A 21,204-nucleotide genomic window follows, 5' to 3' on the forward strand; every position below is an offset into this window, starting at 1 on the left:
TTATGTCCGTCAAAGTAGCAAGTGGCTCGGTGAACGATTCCCAAAGTTTTTATAACCCTGGCGGGAGGCGAACTCTCGTCCACCAGCGTGCGAAACGCAGTCTACCACTGTACCACAGAGGCTCATATATATATATATATATCAGCATGCGAAACGCACAGTCTACCACTGTACCACAGAGGCTCATATATATATATATATATATATATATATATATATATATATATATATATTCTTCTTCCACAAATGTATATATTCACTTGTACATTTTGCCTGTGACTCGAATATCACTTGTTTAGTTTGATATGACAAATGTTGGTTGTAAACTGATACTTCAAAGTTCACGTGGTGGATGGTTCAGTCACGGAGGCTCAGTTGCCACCTAGCTTTTGATGAGAAAGGTGCTACATGCCACAATATTTATTTTCAGTTTTATTGATTAGCATGTGGTCAAATGAAAAATCACTTTCTCTGAGATGCTACATGCAACTTGTTTGTGGGATGTGACGCGACAAAGTTTCTGCACTGTCTCTCGAGTGTCTCGCAACAGTCCAGCGAGAAAGTAGCCGAAATGTCTAGCAGCCGTCTCGCAACAGTCTCTAGACAATCCAGAGACAAAGTTGCCTTGTCTCCAAACTGTCTCTGGATACTCGTCCGTTTATATCTGGATTGTCTCGCAACAGTCGAGATACATGGTGGCTCGATTGTCTCTAGACTTTGTATCTCGGTGTGTACAAGGCTAAAACACTTATTCACTTCAGTGAAATTTTCTTTATTTCTCTATGCCACGTATCTTAATGTACAAATTCACACTGTTACACTTGCCCACACACCCGTGGTGTCAAGCTGAGGCAGTTTGGATGGTGGTGTTATAATGGTGGGACGCAGGCTGCGCGAGAGCCACGTGAAGGAGGTGGGGGTCTGAAGGGGTGGCCCACAAGTCATCTAATAAGAGATGAAGTAACTTCCGCTCTCAGACATCCATCGTCTCTCCACTCGATAATGGCGACACACACTGTCTTATTCAAAACTCTTCCGATTGAACTATCACTCAGCTCCTTCCCCGCACGAGTAGGAGGCAAGGCAGCCGCGGGGATGGAGGTAGCAGGGGCCAGGCGGCCGCTTTCGGCAGCAAGTGTCTGGATCAGAAAACATTTGTTCGTACCCCAGGTGACCCACGTGACCCACTTCCTATATGCCTGCGCCGCACACTGGGCATCGTAAAAATTTGGTAGGAATTCAAACTCTGGCGAGAAACGCGAAATTTCTTTTTCTGTCCGAGCTGCCTCGACCTCCTGTTTCATGACTGCTTTGGCCATCATCCGAACTTTAGAGCTACGTTATTGGACTGATAACATTCCATGAATTAAAAAAATAAATGATAAATAGAATTCAAAAATACCGGATACATTCGTGCTACAGTAATATGTTTTAATTTGAAAGACACACACACACACACACACACACACACACACACACACACACACACACACACACACACAAATGTATACCGAACTGCCAAAATAACCGTCATATGAACAGTTAAATATTCCGTAAACATCCTTCATAGAGAATGATTAATGAGATCAAAGACTTACTTACAATAACATCATCATAAAGACCTGTGCAGAAGCTGGGGTAAACTATACTCATTTTACTCTAACTTGGCCCAAAATTGCAACCTCTCCATCCTGAATCCTTGGCTGTAACAACAGACTGACAGTAGATTATGATGTTAGTCATAAAGAAGTACTATGGAAAGTATGTAGAGCAACAGCACTGTCTTTCTGCCACTCAGTTACATAAACGAATCTGCAAGAGGACGAAAATCAGGGTAAAGGTGAAAAGTATAGTGAATTAACTCTATTGGTCTGATATCTCCTCTGACGGACATGAATAACTGTGGCCTGAAACAACATATCGATGTTCGTTCCCGGGAATTGTTGAAATGGAGAAATTATATTGATATTTATTCCTACTAAATAACTTTTCCAAATGTAGGTAAGTCATGTGGATTGAAATCAGATCCATTTTTTATTATTATTATTATTATTATTATTATTATTATCATTATCACTATTTCTACAGATTAAGACACTCAACTGCCGTGCTTACATGAACACTGCAGAGTACAGACATTCACTTCAGCGCATCCCGCATCACTTCTCACCTTCCAACTCGTCCCTCCTGATCCACGCCCCCGACCAAAAGCTAATGTGTGCAAGAGACCAAGCTAAACAACACGTCCTGCAGGTCTTCTTTTCAGCTAGAGACCAACCTTCAGCAGCCATCTCTGTGCAGGTAAACCTATTCTCGCTCTCCACCTCTTTCCCTGGTTAAAGAGAAGCAGTAGCGAGACTTCAACACAAAAAAGTACTTTCATTGTAATGAGCAGCTTTTCCAGACTGTGCTAGTCAGTCATCATTTACTCTGGTAGTTACGCAGAGCATTAAACTATCACCTTCCGGGAGGCGATGGCTCAATCGGTATAGAGGTGGCCTGCAGTCCTACCGGACCCAGGTTCAAATCCCCGCTGGGGCAGGGAATAGTTTAAGGATTTGAATTTCATTAAATCAGACTTTACTGATCTACCAGAAAACCCGCCGACATGTCGTAAAAATACCCCGGATATACCAATACACCAGTCCTGTATGAGACAGTCCTAGCATGTATTCAACATGGACGGTGGGTGTTAGCGCCGAAGTGGTGACATGTGGAGGTGTATGTTATGTAGGAGGACTACTGGGCCTTTTTAGCAGGCTGTGAAGCCTATTCCCAGAGTCGGAAAAAAAAAAATCAACACTGAACAGGTCTTTTCTTCAGACAGTAAGCATTGTACAATACCTAATTTTCTGACATCAAAATTATGTGTAGTCAGAAGGTAGAGTATGAGAACTATGAGACTGGACTGAAAATGGCAGGTGACAGTGCCTGGCCTCCACACCTAAACACCCTCCCCTCCCCAGGTGGTGTCCCAAGGGCGCATCCAGCACTCAAGCACCCGTCAGTACCAGCTGGTGGAGGGGCCGCTGCCGATCAGAACTGAGAACCTAGTAGAACCCCTGCCGTCCCCCATCCCAGGCACAGTGAGGGGTGTCATCAACGTCACCTTCACCCTTCCGCCAACAACCTCCTCTATGGTTAAGGTGAGACTAGGGAAAAGATTCACAGACGTACATAAGATCAATATTCTGTCGTGAGTGTGATTCAAATCCGCAGGTAAAACGAGAGAAAATTGCAGTGACACTGAACTTAATATTTGCCACTTATTTGGCGACAATTCATTTTTTGTGAAACTCTCACTAATAATTCACTACAGTATATTAGCAAAATTAGTACACACACACAGAGACACTCAAACACACACACACACACACACACACACACACACACACACACACACACACACACACACACAAGCTGACAAAATGCACCTAAGAGGCGATTAAGAAAAAAAAAAAAAAACACTGGGAGGGGGAACTATGGAACTATGGTAATTTTCCTCCATCATGGCGACTGTCAAACCTGGATGGGCCAATCGTATTTTGGGAAAGGGTGGTAAAACAGATGATCGTTATGAAAGGAAATTCCTCAGTGAATCACTGTATAAAGGGTTCTTCCTATATTCAGCAAATTCTTGTAGGCTTCAGTGAGGGTAACCAGCAATGACAGGCTTCCACATGCTTCATCTTTATGCAGTCACACTTGATAACATGGTCCCCTTCGTGAAACCTGCCCGCTCTGGTCGACTCTGGTAACGAGCGAGTGGAGAACCTGCATTCGTTGTGTTTTTACAATGCATATTTTTGTTGTCTGGCTATGTGGAGAGGATGGAGAATGAGGGATTGATTAGAAGAGCGTATGTGAGTGAGGCAGAAGGGGAAAGGAGGAAAGAGAGAGACCAATGATGAGCTGGAAGGATGGAGTGGAGAGATATGAGAGGCGGATGTGACTTGGAAGGAGACAGATGACAGGGAGACGTAAAACAAATTTTTTATGGCCAAGTAGTACTTGATTAAAGGCGTCTGGCAACATAAAGATAGACAGATGTAGTTAGATAGACAGATTATAGATAGATTAGTAGATAGTTTGCTTTTGTTGCAGGTGTTGGTATGGTACACCCGAGATGACGGTGAGGTGGTGTCGGACACAAAAGAGCTGAAAGTGGATACGTGTCTGGAGTATGATGTCTCCCTCAAGTGGTCTATTCCAAGGGCACAACCTGGCGACACCGCGGCTCTCACACTGACATCAGAACAGGAGTCTGTGTGCAGTCTAGGTGAGTTTTCATCCTTAACCCCTTCACTACGATGTCCTAATCCACTCATGGTTGGTACAAGTCAAGTATGCATTCTTGGATATCTCCAAACGGTTTTCTTCATATGAGAGTGAGTCTAGGAGTTCAAAACCCTCTGTTTTGCATTGCGAAGCCATAGAAGTGGCCATGATGACACTTGCCACCTCTGAACTATTCTTAGCCAACACAAACTTCCAAGACAATACCCTGGCCCCCTCCTAAAGAGTTTTCCTTGGACCACCCTGTAATGCTTGGCCAATCCATTTTAAAATTTCTGGCTACGCCCTTGTTGCTGTGGGGATACTGCAGTACCCATGCACAATCCCCTGCAAAAGTTCAACTCCTCCTGATTTTCGGTAACCCGGAACATCATAGCAGTTTGGGAAAAATTGCATGCAGTCACGACATGGGTTGATCAGCTAAGCACATATTTTTAACCAACTATTGCCTTTAGCTGTCAAAACTAATCTAACATAAAAAAAAAAAAAAAATCAACGGGCTGGCCAGACTGGTGGATTTGGTGTGATTTCCTTCCTGTCCTTGTTCTCCCAGTAGCATAATTGGGGACCTGGGGTGTCAGGCGGATATACTGGGTTGTATTTAAGGGGAAGATTGAGATTCAGTCAAGTGACTCACGTGCAGTTGATAGATACAGATTGAAGGCCCAAATTTTCGTCCACTACCGACGCTCCTTAGCACATTTTTCCCACGTACACTCGTTTTACTCAGCTTGGCCTAAAATTGCCATCTCTCAGTCTCAAATGCTGAGCTGTAAGAATAGATTAACCCAAGACTAGGGCGCTAATCACGAATAAGTGCTATGGAAAGCCTGTAGAGCTGTAGCATTGTCTTTTTCTACCCACTGAGCTCTGTGAAACTGAAAAGGACAAATATCTAGACCAAACCAAAGTAGAAGAAGTATGGTTTATATAAGTTATCTCGTAAGTTAATGTTCTCTTGGATATTTATGAATTTCATTTCAGTATCAAAAAACATGAGTGTACAAGTAGAATATGAACGGGAAGTTTGAGAAATATATATACGAGATGGCAGGAGGACTGCAAAACAATCGAGAATATGGGCGTAAGTCTTTTTATTTTATTTTTGTATTCATTTGCCTATTTATTTATTTATCTTGCTGTCTATTTATTTATATATCTATCGATCCTTGTATTAATTTACTTATCTTTTTAGGTGTGGTGGACCGGAGTGTAGAGCTGCTAACAAAGGAACCAGACCCCATCAACCTGGAAGCTCTTTTCAACTTTGCGGACGGTTTCAAAATGGACCCATCTGAGAGACAACAAACTAACGACAAAAAATACTGCCAGAATAAAAACAAGCATCAGCCAGGAGGTGGGGATTAAATTTTAAATGTTGGTAATACTCGTAGGTCGCCAGTGTCTGTGCTTTCCTTGTTTTCTGTATCCTATCTTATCTTATCCATCAGTAAAAAGGTCATGATGAAGATGGTGATAATGAGTAGCCTCGTTTTTATTTCGTTTAGTATCATTATGCAACGTGTACGAACTAAAAATTATCGCAAAGGAGGAAAACAATATCAAAGCTTTTCTAGAATGCACGAAATGTCATCGGAAAATGTTCCTCGTCTAGTTAAAAAAATAAAATAAAGACTTTGAACTTCCACCGTATGATTGGAAAACAAGTCTTTGTTTTGCACTATTATTCAAGGTATTTTCCCAATTAGTGTAAATTATGTGAGACTCTTTGGTTGGGTTTAGCTATTGGTCTTCTTAGGCGTGAACAGTTAGGAAGTGGGTTTCTAGATGTATAGGTCTTTCGTTGTCGTAGGTCACTCTCCAAAAAATGTAAGAGAGAGAGAGAGAGAGAGAGAAAGAGAGAGAGAGAGAGAGTTTAAAGTGGTAAAAATGTATATTAAAAATAATGGCTTTATGACTTTGTGCTAGACCTACCATCAGCCATAGATATGGTCAGAAAGTAAGCAGATAGGATGGTTTTGGAGGCAGCTAACTTTTCCTTTGTGACTTAAATCTACCTATTGTCAAACGACCTAGTCCCGTAATGGTGGCCACAAAAAAGATTGCCTCCATGTCCCCGTCCTCCGTCATTTGCCAGCCCTCCCTCCAGGCCACAATCCCTTGTTTAATATGTCGGATCCCCCCCATTCCACCTTCATTTCTTGGCCTCCGTCTTCTTCTCGCGTCCTTCAGACTTCACACATATCCGGTAATGATATTTTTTTGTATGTTCTTTGGTACAGGTCGACACCAACTGTATAAGAGCGATGGTTACGTGGATACACTGAAGATGTTCGATGTGAGTAGACTGACTCTTCAATTCCTTTCGTCATAAATATATGGTAGGTCAGTGACAGGTCCAGCGAGGAAGGGGGTGAGAAGAATAATAGTAAACGGATAATAATTATCGAAACTGAAAGCTTTGTCCAAACCACTGGTGAAATCCTCTTCGTCTATGGCGTCAGTAATTATTGGTAAATAAGATAGAAGTCTTAACCCCTACACCGCGGGCTTGTTTACCAATGACTTGCGTGTCCCGCGGGGTTATTTGTGCTCCGACAGACTCTCAACAAATATTTGCCAAAAATCAGTTATTAGTCCTAGAATAATAAAATTATATATGCTTATTGCACATACCTTCAGCTTTCTCCTGGAATGATTGTTGAGCCTTCGTCGGTTACCGTAGGACTTGTGGAGACCTCTGAAGTAGGGTAACTAAGTCTCCACTTTACACTTCCTGACAACCCGTAATATGATTACAACAGCCAGATACAAACACTATAAACACTATTCTACAATTTTCAAGTAGTTTGGGATCCATACTAAAAAAAAAAACATTGTGAAAGCAATTGAAATTACGAGCGCGTCTGATCGTCGCACTTGCGCTAGTTCGCTTTAGGCACTCTGTCATTTATTATTCATAAAACCCCTCACACTTTATATTTCTATTACTATATCACACTTATATATATCTGGAGTCTTTCTCCATAAGCTTCCTTCAGTCGTATTAGTTTATTTTCACTGAAGTCATTCAATTTTTCAGTCAGTAAAATACACAGAGTGCCACGGATTCACTCTCACTGTTATAACATAAATTATTTGTACTCATATTCTTTTATTACTAATTACTTACATTACTATTTACATTTTCTATTCTATTTTCAATATTTACCCTGCTATTTTACTTACACTATGTTATTCACTGTCACTTTCAGTAAGATAAAACTATAATACACTGTTCAATCATATGAACTGAACATCCATTGCTTTCACCTGCTATTTACACATTATTTCCAAATAATTCTGCTTGCACCCTTGCACTGTTAGAACTGCTTCTGGCTGTGATAATCGAAGAAGCAGGTAACACAGAGGGGAACCTGGCACTCAGCGCACTGCCAAGAGGTGCATTTATGCTCAGGTGTGCGGCGTGTAGTATGCGCACATACCTGACACCTGCGAATCGCAGCCTTCCTTTTCCCTGTGGCAGGCATTAGCTCAAGTCTGTGCCGATCCATATACGCCCTCTGCTCAAGTCGGTCGGGAAGTGTAACTGGATGGCGCCTTGGAGTTGCTGCTTGCACCCTATCATATCTTTCCAGCAGCTGCTGGACACAAGTCCTGGCGAACAACCTCAGGGAGAAGGACTTGGGTGGCTTTACCTTCATCTTGTACAGGATGAAGGCGTTCAGCATCGTCATATCTATGAGATGCAGAAAAACTTTCCTGTACCACCTAGTATTCTTCCTGAGGCAGTCGATCTCACCAATCATCATGTCGGACTTGTCCACCAGCCGCATGTTGATATTATAGTCCAACACAGCATCAGGTTTCATTACAGGTTCGCCTGTCCTACGGTCGACCTTCCCACTGTCTCTCATCTCCCCCTTATGTACGGTGGTGAGCATGTGCACGACTCTCTTGTCATGCCACCGTATTGCCAGCATCTTCTCACACTTGCGTAGGTGCACGTCTCCTCGCTGCGAGTTTCCCGCCTCTGGGAATTTGGGGAAGTTGGCACGATTACTTTTCACAGTGCCGCAGGAGCCAATGCCGTGCTCAGAAAGGTATTTGGCAAGTTTTGGTGCTGTATAGTAGTTGTCTGTATACAGCACATGATTCCCACCAAAATACTTTTCTAGGAGCATTTTCACTACACAGCCTGAGAAGCCAAGGGGGTGAGTTTTATCGAGATCGACAGTGCTGGCTGAATATATGACGAAGTCAAGGATGTACCCCGTCTTACAGTCGCACAGTACAAAGAACTTAATTCCAAAGCAATGGCGTTTGCTTGGAATGTACTGAACAAACCGAAGACGTCCTCTGAACAAAACCAAGGATTCATCAATGACAACCTTCTGAAATGGGTGGAAGAATGACATGAACTTATCCTTCATTCTGTTCAGAATCTCCCGGATCTTCCAGAGTGGGTCGGTTTGGGAAGGTACATCATTGTCGGCAAAGTGCAGGTTTCCCATGATGTTCCGGAAGCGATCTCTGGCCATGTACTTATTGAAGGTGGGTGAGGGTAGTAAGGGGTCCATGGACCAGTATTCTTCCAACTCATGCTTCTTGGAGTGTGGCATAAGAAGCATGAGGGCAAAGAACACATACAGCTCCTGCACTCCCAGCATGGACCACTGTTGCATCTTGGCTGCACCTGTACCACTAGCAGCACGTTGTGATTCGTACCTGTTGGTCTCATCACATATGTGCTGCATGACTTCGTCATCTAGGAAGGCCAAAAGGTAGTCGACACACTCAGCATTTTCGTCCATAGTGAAGGCAGGCTGAACTCCTGAGGAGCTCTCATTGAAAACCAGATTTTCGGGGACAAAATCTGACCCTTCCGTCCACGCGAAGGCGTCCAGGATTCCCTGTCGTGGCGGTGGAGGGCGGGTGGTGGTGGTGGTGGTGGAGGTTGGCTGTGAGGGAGGCTTATCTCTGTCAAGGTCACTCTCACTGACCCTAGGTTGCCGTACAGCACTAGCAGCCCTTACCCTACTAGCTACACTACTTTTCACTCTCTTAGATCTACCTCTACCTCTACGGCCTGCCTTCATTGTTGATGCTGGTGATGACTCCGACGACGAAGACTCCGGAGATAACTCAGCCGACGATGATGATGAGATGAGCAAAGCGGGGCTTGGGGAACGGGGAGGTGAATGCACTCGTGACTCATGGTGGGTTGGGTCATGTGGGGGCATTGTTCTGGGGCTAACACGCTGCCTTTTCACTCCCTTCCCAAATTCTTGTCCTTCCTGCACTAAAGGCTCCTTTCCCTTGGAGCTAGACACTGATTCACTTGTAGAAGCACTTGTTGTCGCTGTTTCTAGCGCGATAACCTCACCCGGCTCATCATACGACTCACCCGAATCGTCATAGTCACTGTCCATCATTATCATGGACAATTCTGCAAGTTCTCGTGCCACTGCGAGGCCTTTCCTGCTTGCCTCAACACTTTTCTTTGGAGTAGAGGTCACGGGGCCCTTTGCAATGGGCGCAGAAGCGGCAGGAATGGCGGGGCACGCGTGCGACATGTTGTCTCTACAGTGGAGGACAAGGAACTAAATGCTGCGGCTTATCTGAGAAGGGAAGGGTTGACAATGACACTTTAGGCTGACTGCTGCTAACTTACAGGCTAATTTTTTATAGGTAGAAAATCTCGGCAATAAATAAAGAAATAGGTAGTTCCAGGTGAATGTAAATGTCAGTTAGGATTCTCCCTTCCTTTCTGATATATATTTTTATTACAGACATCGATTACAAGGCATAAATCAAAGGGGAAATTACCGTGGTAATGTAGCGAATGAATGCACGTGAGGTTTTGTCAGGTGATAATTAGCCAATTTCTGGAGTATAACACTATCACTTACCTGTTTTTTTTTTGGTATATATTATTTGGTAAAAATATAGGGCATAGGGCTTATTTCAATGGATGAAATCTGTGGAAAAAGAAGGGGGAAATTTCCGTAGCGCAGCGCAGTGTGGGAGGTGAGAGGAGAGGGTAATGGAGGGCAGGTAGGGAGGGGAGTCACGAAGGGGGTAAAATCACTAAAATGTCAACAATGGATGGGAATACAGATGAGATTTGGAGTGCTGACTAGTGTTGGACATTGGCAGTACTGATAGATGATACAAGCCACCACTTGAGAGCCCGGGATAATTCAAAATAACACAGAATCACAAAAGTGACGCCCTGCGGTATGATCCATTGTAGCCGAGCGTCACGAAAGTGACGCCCCGCGGTTAAGGGGTTAAACGAACAGAATTGAATTGGAGGTGCGGAGGTCATGTAGCAAGAATAAACGATAACCGATGGAGTAAGAAGCTACGTAACTGGGCTCAAAGAGAATGCAGGCAGGATGTGGAGAGAAGGGATAGAGAAATTTGCGGGCAAAAAGTGGTAGAGATTGGCTCAGTCAAGGAATTCGTCGAAAAGACTGAGGGAGGCCTTTGTTTGGCAGTGGACTTGCAATGGATCATGATGATGATGATAATGATGATGGTGAACTACGAAAAATGGGACTCATTGATAAAGCATATGCTACGCTACATCAGCCCACGAATACTCACAGGCAGTTTGGCACAGTTGTCCTTTGATGTCCTGTATAATACAATGTTCAGAGTGACATAAACAAAATGTCCTCTTTATAACTCGTCTTTCTGTGTATTCCCCTTCAGAAATTCAAAGTAAATTAAAGAGAATGTCTGCTTAAGGTTCAGTTTCTAAGGGAGATTTGCCAAGTTATTCCTGGCCGTATATAGACTTAATGCTTAAAAAAGATTTCGGTATAGCATTATATGATATGATGTCAGACGAGGAATAAAAACTAGTCTATCATCTCTTCTGCCTTCCCACTCTCCCCTGCTGGCTAATATGCTTCAGCTGAAAGAGAGGCTTGGAATGTTTCTCCGTTCCTTTGGTCATACTCTCTGATATGATGCTTCAGGGTGGAAAGTGAGACTTTTTTTTTCTTTAATAGAAGGAAGAAAGAACCATAGGCCATAACATGCCATAAATAAGGAGTAAGCATAGGTCAGTGGTAGGCGTGCTTTTGTTACTCACTGTACACGAAATACTTATATCATGGGGGAGCTGTGATACAATGGTTAGCACATTCAGTCTGCAACAGGAAGAATCACGGTTTAAATTTTTAGGCCGGTCAGACTGGTGGACTCCGATTGTTTACGCCTTATCCCTCCTCACCAAGCATACAACTGGGAACCTTGTTATGCACTGACTATTGTGGGTTCTATTATTGGGGAAAGCTAAGACTTGGAAAAAATAGATTGTTTTATAGAGCCTACTCATTCAAAGATGTAATTTTCTTTTTTCTATCTCATTCTTTCTTTCATTCATTCACTCTTGTTTTTTTCTCTATTTACGTCTTTCTTTATTTACTTTTTTCCTGTTTCTTTTCCTATCTTTTCCCTTCAACTTTATTTTTTTACTTCCTCTTTCTTTCTTTTTTCTCATGTTTTTCTCCAAATTAACAGAACATCACATCCAGTAACATCAATCTCTTCCCTCAGAACGCTGGAGTCTACGTTTTCACCAAATACACACTGGAAACACGACCTTGCACGAGAGGGGAAACAGGTAATGAAATTTGAAGTGGCAGGATCGGAGTGCGTTGTATTTGGACTGGAAGTGGTAAAATCGGAGTACGTTCTATTTTGACTGAAGTGGTGAAATCGGAGTACGTTCTATTTTGACTGGAAGTGGTGAAATCCGAATGGGCTGTAGTTTGACTGGAAGTAGTGAAATCAGAGTGCTTTGTATTTTCACTGAAGTGGTGAAAATCAGAGTGTGTTGTATTCTGACTTTAGGAGCTTCAGAGTTTATCCCCTTAACGTTCTTTTTTTTTCTCTCTCTCTCTACAAGTAAATTCACACTTTTGGTTTACCCTGCCTTGGTAAAGATTTTCCCTTTTGGTAGATTTCATCCTCCATTCTTTTTTTTCATTGGTTTCCTACCTGTTTGTATTGTGTTATGAATTCAAAAAGAAGATGGAGACACAAAGCTTTCATCCCTTCTCAACACTCGAGATCTTTCCAAAGTTGAAAACTAATCTGATGGTAAACTTTAAAAATCTCATACTTAAGTACTAGAAGCCAGTTGAATAAAAATGTTTGATGAATGCATGGAAAAACTTTAAAAATTAACAGATACATTACTTACATCAAAAGGGTAAAGGATATTGAGTTTTCAGGGTCAGTCTTTGGCTTATCGGTTCGACCAAGACCACCTTATTCGGATTCTCCTGGGATTGCCGGAGTGCTCCAGCGTCTACCTCCATTGCCGCAGCCAGAATCACTAGTTATTACTAACTTGGAATCAGTTGCTGAAGAATCGGACCAGAATGCTGCTGAGCCCGACGTCTCGGGAAGTGACACTCCTCGGACCAACTTCCCTGAGACCTGGCTGTGGAACATCTTCATTGTGCCGTAAGTTGCCATGACATTTTTGAGTTGGAAGTAATGACGGAGATGATTCAGTGGCATTAATGAGAGAAGTGTAGAGAGACTTCTGATATGGGAGGAAGGGGGACTGTTTGATGGGAAGACAGACGTGTGGCTTTGTGGAAGAATGTTTAGTTGGAGTCAGATGTAGAAGGATTGTTTAGTAGGAGTCAGACATGTAGAAAGCCCCAAGTAGTTGGAGTCAGAGACGTAGAAAGACCGTGTAGTTGGAGTCAGAGATGTAGAAAGAGTATGTAGTTGGAGTCAGTGATGTAGAAAGCTTCTAAATGGAGTCAGAGATGTGGCGAAACACTACATTATAAAGTAGTGTTATGCGAGTCCCAATCATTGGTATCTGATGTAGTTGTAGTGGCCCCGAACACTGTGGAGCCTAGTGCCCCTGAAATTGATGTTTTGAAGACGAACTTGCCTGAGACATTATGTCGAGGTAGTTGTTATGCCGCAGTTGATAGTTTTATGAGATGTAGAAAGGAATAGTTAATAGTTGGTGTTCTGGGAGTGGTGCAGAAGAGAGCGGTATTAGAGCCAATGGTTTACAAAGAAAGGAAATTACAACGACTCAGGGCTGTTCACATTGTCAGTTGTCATGGTCTCACAAGGCTGTACATTCAAAATTTTGTAGGGAACTTTTGAATATATTACACCACAATTTAGTCCTTTTACTTCTGTCAACCATCATAGGAAATTAGCCCAGTTTATTGTCCAAGGGTCGATTTCACAAACTTGCAATCACTTCTCTGCCCCAACTCAGATAAATTTTTACGGGAGGAACAAGTAAGCTGGAGATATTCTTCCCTCTCTCCTTTTTCTCTTGTGAATCAAATTAGAGAGTTTCAGATGGATACATAAGCAATCAGGCCTTACCCCTTCGTACGCCACGTGAAAAAAAAATGTAACCCGAAACGCCATGAGGGGTCTTAACCCGTCACGTCCCGAGCCTTTCCGCACCTATGACATCCCCCAGTCCCGAGCCTTTTTGGAAAATTTTTTTTTCTTATGAAACTTCCGCTTAGGTCGAGAAACTATGGAAAATCTTGAAGAAAGTGGTCTCTGCGGTCTATAAGTGGTCTATACAGGTGCGGTTTCCCCCCGCAGGTATCGTATTCTGTAATGGGCTGGATATGTGTAAACGTTTTCTATGGTAAGGAGTAATGGGACAAACAACACACAACACCTCTACATTTATTGAATTTGTACTAATAAACAATAGCAGTAACAATATAATGTATTTCAGACACATATATAGGAAAAATAAGCATTGTACCATCGCGCGAGCATAGCGAGTTAGGTCCGAGTCGTATCATGCTATCTGCTAATTTTCTGTTTTGAGTCTACCGATCATTTTTTCTACTTGTATACTTCTGTTTCAATGACAATTTACCAATTACAACTGTTTGTAAGGGATTTCAGATGTTTTCATTCATTTTGATGACATGCAGCATAAGTTTAGCGCACATCGGCTTAGTAAGCGCACTCGCTATGACTCGTATTTCAACATACCAAATTGTTTTATCACTTTCCAATTATTTTCCCATTTACATAGAACCTTTCCCCCACCATTGTGAAGGTTTTCAATTATTTTCATTCATTACGAGGGCATTTAGCGATATGCTAGCGCCTATTCACGTAGCAACCACGATCTCAAACTCGTGTTTCATCATCTACTTTATTTATTCACTCCAATTATATTTTCCCACTTACATTACACACGTTTACACCCCTCCAATGCACTGTACATACTTACTGCCATTATTTATTCAAGTGAGCGTGAGAATATCGCCTGAAAACACCCTCGCAAGGAATGTTACGTCATACATAATACTCACACACTTATATACTAATTCACTCACACACTTATATACTAATTATTCACTTTATCACTTGCTGACTTTTATTTTGACTAATACGTGCCTTATTCATTCGACTAAGCGTCAGGAAATCTTATCTTTATAGACACGCTATGAATATTTGACTTAGGAAATACATCATCATATACAATAATTTGAACTTATATTATACCCGTAAGAATGTCACATAATAGAAAATTTATAATAAGGGGCCGTATTTATTGCACTGAGCGACAGAATATCGCATCAAACAACCCTCTCTATGTAAGTTTCAACTTAGGGCAGATTTATATACTTACACCCAATGTTTGCACTTATGTTCTACCCGTAGGCACTTTATACTAATATTTGGCGATCCACATGACTGATATTTTGACAGAGCGTCTGTCTGTCGCATTTACATCATAATTTCTGCGTCCTTTCGCAATCACACCATGCTAAAATTGTAGCAACGTGTGATACTCACTAAAACATGAGTGAATACACAGACCCACGTCACACTGCACGCACTCATAGCGGGTGTCCTTCCTCTGTGTCGTCTCACCTGGGAATGACTGCACACGTGACACCTGCGCTGGGGCCTAGGTCTGTTGGGCTGGGGCGGGATAGGAGTGGGGAAATGGCGGGCGGATATTCTCTGGGGAGTGTGGGTAATAGGGGCAGTGCGGGGGCGCTGTTGGGGCCTTTCAACAGCATATTTTGCAAAGATTTCTCGTGTGAGCTCCCTCACAAACCCTTCAAAGGTTTCCTGAACTCCTGTGGTCATGGCATGAAGGTGCTGGCAATTCAGAGCAGTGATATCTAGCAAGTGAAAGAACAGTTTTTTATACCACTTCATCGTGGTCCTGGCACACTCTACCGTCGATATCATGGAGTCTGACTGGTTCACGAGGCGCATGTTTATATTATAGTCCATGACACATTCAGGTTTCCAAACACGACGCCTGCTCTCGCTATGGTAATCAACAGAATCAGTACGGTGCATCAAGGGGCGGTGAACCGTGGACAAGAGGCTTACTTCTCTGTTGTGGTTCCACATTGTTGCAAGGATGTTGTTTGCTTTGAAGAAGACAACCTCACTCCTTGCAAGTTTCCGCCCTACCTTGGCCATGTGACGCCGGTTCACCTTTACGGTTCCACAGACTCCCGTTTCATGTCTGTGAAGATAACGAGCGAGAAGAGGGCTAGTGTACCAGTTATCGAGATAGAGAACGTGACCACGATGAAGGTAGTCTTGTATCATCGTCTTTACCACTGCTCCAGAAAGTCCTATACTTCGATCTTCTATTATGTCTGTCTGTGCACCGGTGTACAAGACTATGTCTTGCATGTATCCAGTCCTACAGTCACACATAACAAGGATCTTGAACCCAAAACGGTGCCTTTTGCTGGGTATATACTGTCTGAATGAAATATTGCCTCTCCACAACACGAGACTCGTCTATGACGAGATCTCTATAGGGATAGAATGAGGATCGAAAGGTTTGCCTGAGGTGATCAAAGACCAGCCTAATTCGCCTCATTTTGTCCGTGTTGTTTGCATTTGCAGGGTCATTAGCATCATAAAAATGGAGGCGACTTAGAATTTGTTGAAACCGATTACGGCTCATCACTTGACCAAATATGGGGGTAAACATAACAGGGTCCCTAGTCCAGTAAGCAGGAATTCTATTTTTTCTTATTATACCCATCAAAAGGACAAGGGCAAAAAATAAGAACATTTCTGGAATGGAGACAGGGTAATCATAAATCATTGAATGCCTACTCCTTGTTCCCAATCTTTCACTTTCTAGCCGCTGGCCGCTTGCAAACAGGTTTGTTTGAAGCACGATCTGATCAACGAAGGCCTCACTGAAAAACAGGTGGAAAAATCCAACCTGCTTGAATTACAGTGAATACCTGGTGCAATGCAGCCAGATCGCCCCTGCTCAGTGAAGGGGTGAATGAGGGGAGAAAAATCACTCCCATCCTCCCAATCCCACGACACAAATCCCTCGTCCCCATCACCGCCTTCGTCTGGGTGGGGAGGAGATCCTGGTTGGGGAGGTTGGGGAGAAGGAGTACGGAGGGCTTCCCCACTGTCACTCCTCTTCCCTCTGCCTTTACCCTTTCCCTTTCCCTTACCCTTACGGCCTTGAGGAACATTAGGGGCTGTGGGGATGAAATAGTTTGATATTGGGGAGCAGAAGACGTGCTGGGGAGTGGTTCCTCCCCACCTTCCCCTCCATTACCACACCACGTGCTCTCTCATGCAACCTTGCTCGACCACGTGTTAGGGGATATTGGGGAGCATAAGACGTGCTTTGGAGTGGTTCCTCCCCACCTTCCCCCTCCCTCACAACCCCACGTGATAAGGAACGCACCCGCACTGGCCCACGTGATCCACTCTGCCGCCTCACACTGCGTAGGGAGAGCAATGACTCACCCACCTCACTCTCACTTTCCCTAATCCCAGGAATGTCCATTTCACTCCCCACTCCCTCCACTTCACTTCCTACCGCCCCAAACAGAATGCTAGGCCCATACCTGCTTAGACGACGTGGTGTGCGCTCTGGGCCACGATGCGTAATCACCTCCCGCCCATACCACGTGGCAGCACGTCCCACGTCTCCGTCCTCGTCCTCGTCCTCGACCTCGAATTCGGCTTCCAAGGCACGCTGGGGATAGGGATATGACATACCACGTGCCTTCTTTGCCTCCTGCCCCTCTCTAGCAGCACGGTAAGTCACGTACTGCCGCTTCCTTGGTGACGGAACTTCCTCGTCACTGCTGGTGGTTTCTTCCTCCTCTGGCTGCACATAATCTTTGTCCATCTCCTCGTCATCCAGTGGGGAATCACTGTCGCCGGTAAAGGTGTCCAGGGCGACTTGAATTTCGCTCTCTGAGAGACCTCTCTTAGCCATGTCTGAGCAGGACTGTGGCTACCAGGTGAGTGGACGAGTGGCGGGCTAGCGCAGGTCGCGCGGGGTCGCCGAGTGTCCCCGCCTGGTGGCAGGTAGAGGAAGGTCAGGCGAGGGTACGTACCGCAAATCAAGCACGAAATTTGAAAATTGTCGAAATTATGCACATTGCAATTGCACGACGTACTGGTACGTCGCCGGGACTGGCAAATGCAAATCGTGGTGACGTACCCATACGTCGTCGGGACGGGGCGGGTTAAAAGACTCCAACTTAATTTTAGATGTTCTACCATATGAACAAAGTTGCAAATGTTAATTTTTGTACATATGTTGCCAAGAACACGGCACGTGTAACCAATCTACCATGTGTCCCTTTTGTGTTTTATTTATTTATTATGTGTGTGTGTGTGTGTGTGTGTGTGTGTGTGTGTGTGTTTAATGAATGTAAAATTTTTATGATTTTCTTCACAGTTTTTTAAAGTTTGCATTTGTAATGAATAATGTGACATATATATTTAGGTTACATCATACTTAATCATTCAGCATGCCCGTAACATAATGCAATAAATGTATTATCAGTTATAATACCATAGGGGAAAAAAAAAAAAACAGTATCATGAAAATAAAATGAAATGAAAAATTTGGCTGAATCTACTGTATGTTCAGAATACAAACAAGATTGACAATTATATTCAGGAAACCACTGAATGATGTACAAAACGAGAAAGCATAAACATAAGCATGACTGACGTATTTCTATTCCATATACCTAGGCTGCTTCCCCCAAGGAAAGGGAGGTAGCCGAGACAGGACGACACACTCCCCATTTACTCATCCATTCAAACACATTCATTCGCATCTTAGCCCCAAGGGGAGAAAGGACAGATCCTCACCGCACCACACCGCACAAGGGTCAACTGCGCAATGCAATCAGCGACATCCGCAGCAGGGCCCGACATCAGAGCTGGTTTACCCCTGCCACATCATAACAGACCCATCCCCTTACCCGCACCTGACCTGACTAGCTGATCAGTCCAAATGCGGGAGAATATCCCCTCAAGGCTGCGTCATCACTTATTCATTCACAATTTCTCTCCATTTATTTCTGTCATGCACAGCCACTCTTCCTTGCTCAACAGACATCCCTCTCGCATCCAGTACTCTCTTCACACTGTCCATCCATCCTATTCGTGGTCTTCCTCTCAGCCTTACACCTCTCACATCAGATCTAGTTATCTTTTTCACCAATCGCTCATTATCCATTCTCTCCATATGCCCAAACCATCGCAACACCCTCTGCTCAACTCTACCAGCCATCTTCCAAACAACTCCAGTTCTCCTTCGCACTTCATCATTTCGCACTCGATCCATGCACGTCACTTTACACATACTCCTCAGACACCTCATCTCCATTACATTCAAACTTTTCCTCTCTGCTACACCCATATTCCATGTTTCAGCCCCATATAACGCAGTCGGTACCACAACACCCTCATACAACCTTCTCTTTACATCCATTCTAAGCGAACGACATCTAAACACTTTTTTAATTCCTCCCAGCACCTTTCCTACTTCATTTATTCTAAACTTCACTTCTGCATCTATTCTTCCATCATCAGCAACATGTGACCCTAGATATTTAAAACACTCTACCTCCTCAAGCAACTCGCCATTCAAAGCTATATTCATCCCCCTACCATCTACCAACCTCGTACACTTCATCACTTTACTCTTATTCTCATTTACTTTCAATTTCCTCCTTTCACACACCCTTCCAAACTCCTCTACCAACGGCCTCAATCTCTCCTCTGAATCACCCACCAGTGCAGTATCATCTGCAAACAGCAGCTGCTTCAGATTCCACTCTCCACCATCAACATTCACCAGACTCAGACCTCCACCTAAAACTCTTCCATCACCTCCCTTACAACACCATCCATGTAAATATTAAACAACCAAGGCGACATCACACATCCCTGTCGCAGCCCCACTCTCACAGGAAACCAGTCACTCACAGCATTTCCCACTCTTACACACGCTCTACTATTTACATAAAAACTTTTCACCCCTTTTAGTAACCTACCATCAAGTCCATACAATCTTAAAACAGTCCACAAAGCCTCCCTATCAATTCTATCATATGCTTTCTCTAAATCCATGAATGCCCAAAACACATCCTTGCCTTTCGCTAAATACTTTTCACACACTTGTCTCACAGCAAACACCTGATCCACGCATCCCCTCCCTCTCCTAAAGCCACACTGCTCTTCACCAATCACTCCCTCTGTACCCTCTCTTACTCTCATAATTAACACTCTACCATAAACCTTACCTACAACACTCAACAGACTTATACCCCTAAAGCTAGTACATTCATACTTATCACCCTTGCCTTTATACAACGGGACCACACAAGCACTTGCCCAGTCAATTGGCACCATACCTTTCACAAAGCACACATTCAACAATCTTACTAACCAGTCAACAATGGTCACTCCACCACCTTTCAGGCATTTCACAGCACACCCATCCATACCTGCAGCTTTCCCTGTTTTCATCTCCTTTACTGCCTTCTCCACTTCCTCCTTCGTGATCAAAGAATCATTCAACTCTCCCAACACATTTATTCCTTGCACCCTTCTATCTGCCACAATCTCAGCCACCCTTTATAATCAGAAAACGCCTGAATAATTTTAACATCAGTTACATCACTGCAGGTGTCATATCAGCATCAGAAATTAGAGGATCTTCTGAGATTCTCCCCCTCTGACTGTAGAACATCTCAATATTCAGTGACATGGTCAATAATATATAGAATCTGGAAAAAATTTAGTTACATGGAATGCTAGGTGGGATACCGAACGACTCTCAGTGATGTTTGCGCCCTCCTAACTCCTGAACTATAGGAGTCTTTCCACTCGTATTTTCTGTGCTTATACACCGACCAAAGACATGCTAAGTCATGGTTCGCCAGATCTCTAAAACAATAAGTGGCTGAATGGCATCATTTAAAAAATATGTTGGAGTCAATCTCACTCCACATGATGTAGGAAGTGTTAATATAGGGCCTCACTAGTATGGGTGTGAAGCAGGAATTTCATGGACCTAATACGGTGCTTTACCGACGTTACAAAAGTTTTACACCGGTTAAGTACCTTGCTGGTGAAACACAGATGGAGAAACATGCTGTAAGATACTTCTGCATCTAAGAAACAAAATCACAGTTATTGCAAGGAAATGATTCCTTGTATATTTTTTTTTTATGCGAGGAAGAAGGAACCAAAGGCCATGAGCCCGCAATAACAATTCCCTCCAAGAGAAAAACAAAATACAATAGAGAGCCAAATTCAAGATCCGATCATTTCGAGATGCCTGGACACACTGCGTTTGAAAGACTGGAGATCATAGGCAGCAGGAAATACAGACAGATGGAGACAGTTCCAGAGTTGACCTGTTGCATAAATGAAAGACTGTGAGTAACGGTTAACTCTTGCATTAGAGAGTTGGACAGAAAAGGGATGAGAGTTTGCTGCTAAACGGGTGCTATGCGCCCGTCGTAGAGGTGGAGGAATTCATGTAGACAGTTCAGAGGACCAGTGACCATTAAAGTAGCGATAGAAAAGAGATAAAGATGCAACAGTGTGGTGAAGAGACAGAGGTTGAAGGGAGTCAGTAAG

The 21,204-nt window shown here is 43.4% G+C and overlaps 1 protein-coding gene across 1 annotated transcript in view; it reads left to right on the plus strand.

Annotated features, from left to right (window-relative positions):
* The window catches only part of LOC145399863 (alpha-1-inhibitor 3-like), a 69,146-nt gene that overhangs the window by 29,433 nt on the left and 18,509 nt on the right, over nt 1-21,204 (plus strand). The window contains exons 9-15 of the mRNA XM_080272443.1: nt 2,089-2,301; nt 2,967-3,146; nt 4,105-4,279; nt 5,492-5,653; nt 6,540-6,595; nt 11,794-11,896; nt 12,510-12,744. Of these exons, the coding sequence (XP_080128569.1) occupies nt 2,089-2,301; nt 2,967-3,146; nt 4,105-4,279; nt 5,492-5,653; nt 6,540-6,595; nt 11,794-11,896; nt 12,510-12,744 (1,124 nt within the window). The remainder of the gene's footprint in view (nt 1-2,088; nt 2,302-2,966; nt 3,147-4,104; nt 4,280-5,491; nt 5,654-6,539; nt 6,596-11,793; nt 11,897-12,509; nt 12,745-21,204) is intronic.

This window comes from Coenobita brevimanus, chromosome 50, assembly GCF_032717465.1.
Source record: "Coenobita brevimanus isolate Jiangsu-jjx chromosome 50, ASM3271746v2, whole genome shotgun sequence".
NCBI lineage: Eukaryota > Metazoa > Arthropoda > Malacostraca > Decapoda > Coenobitidae > Coenobita > Coenobita brevimanus.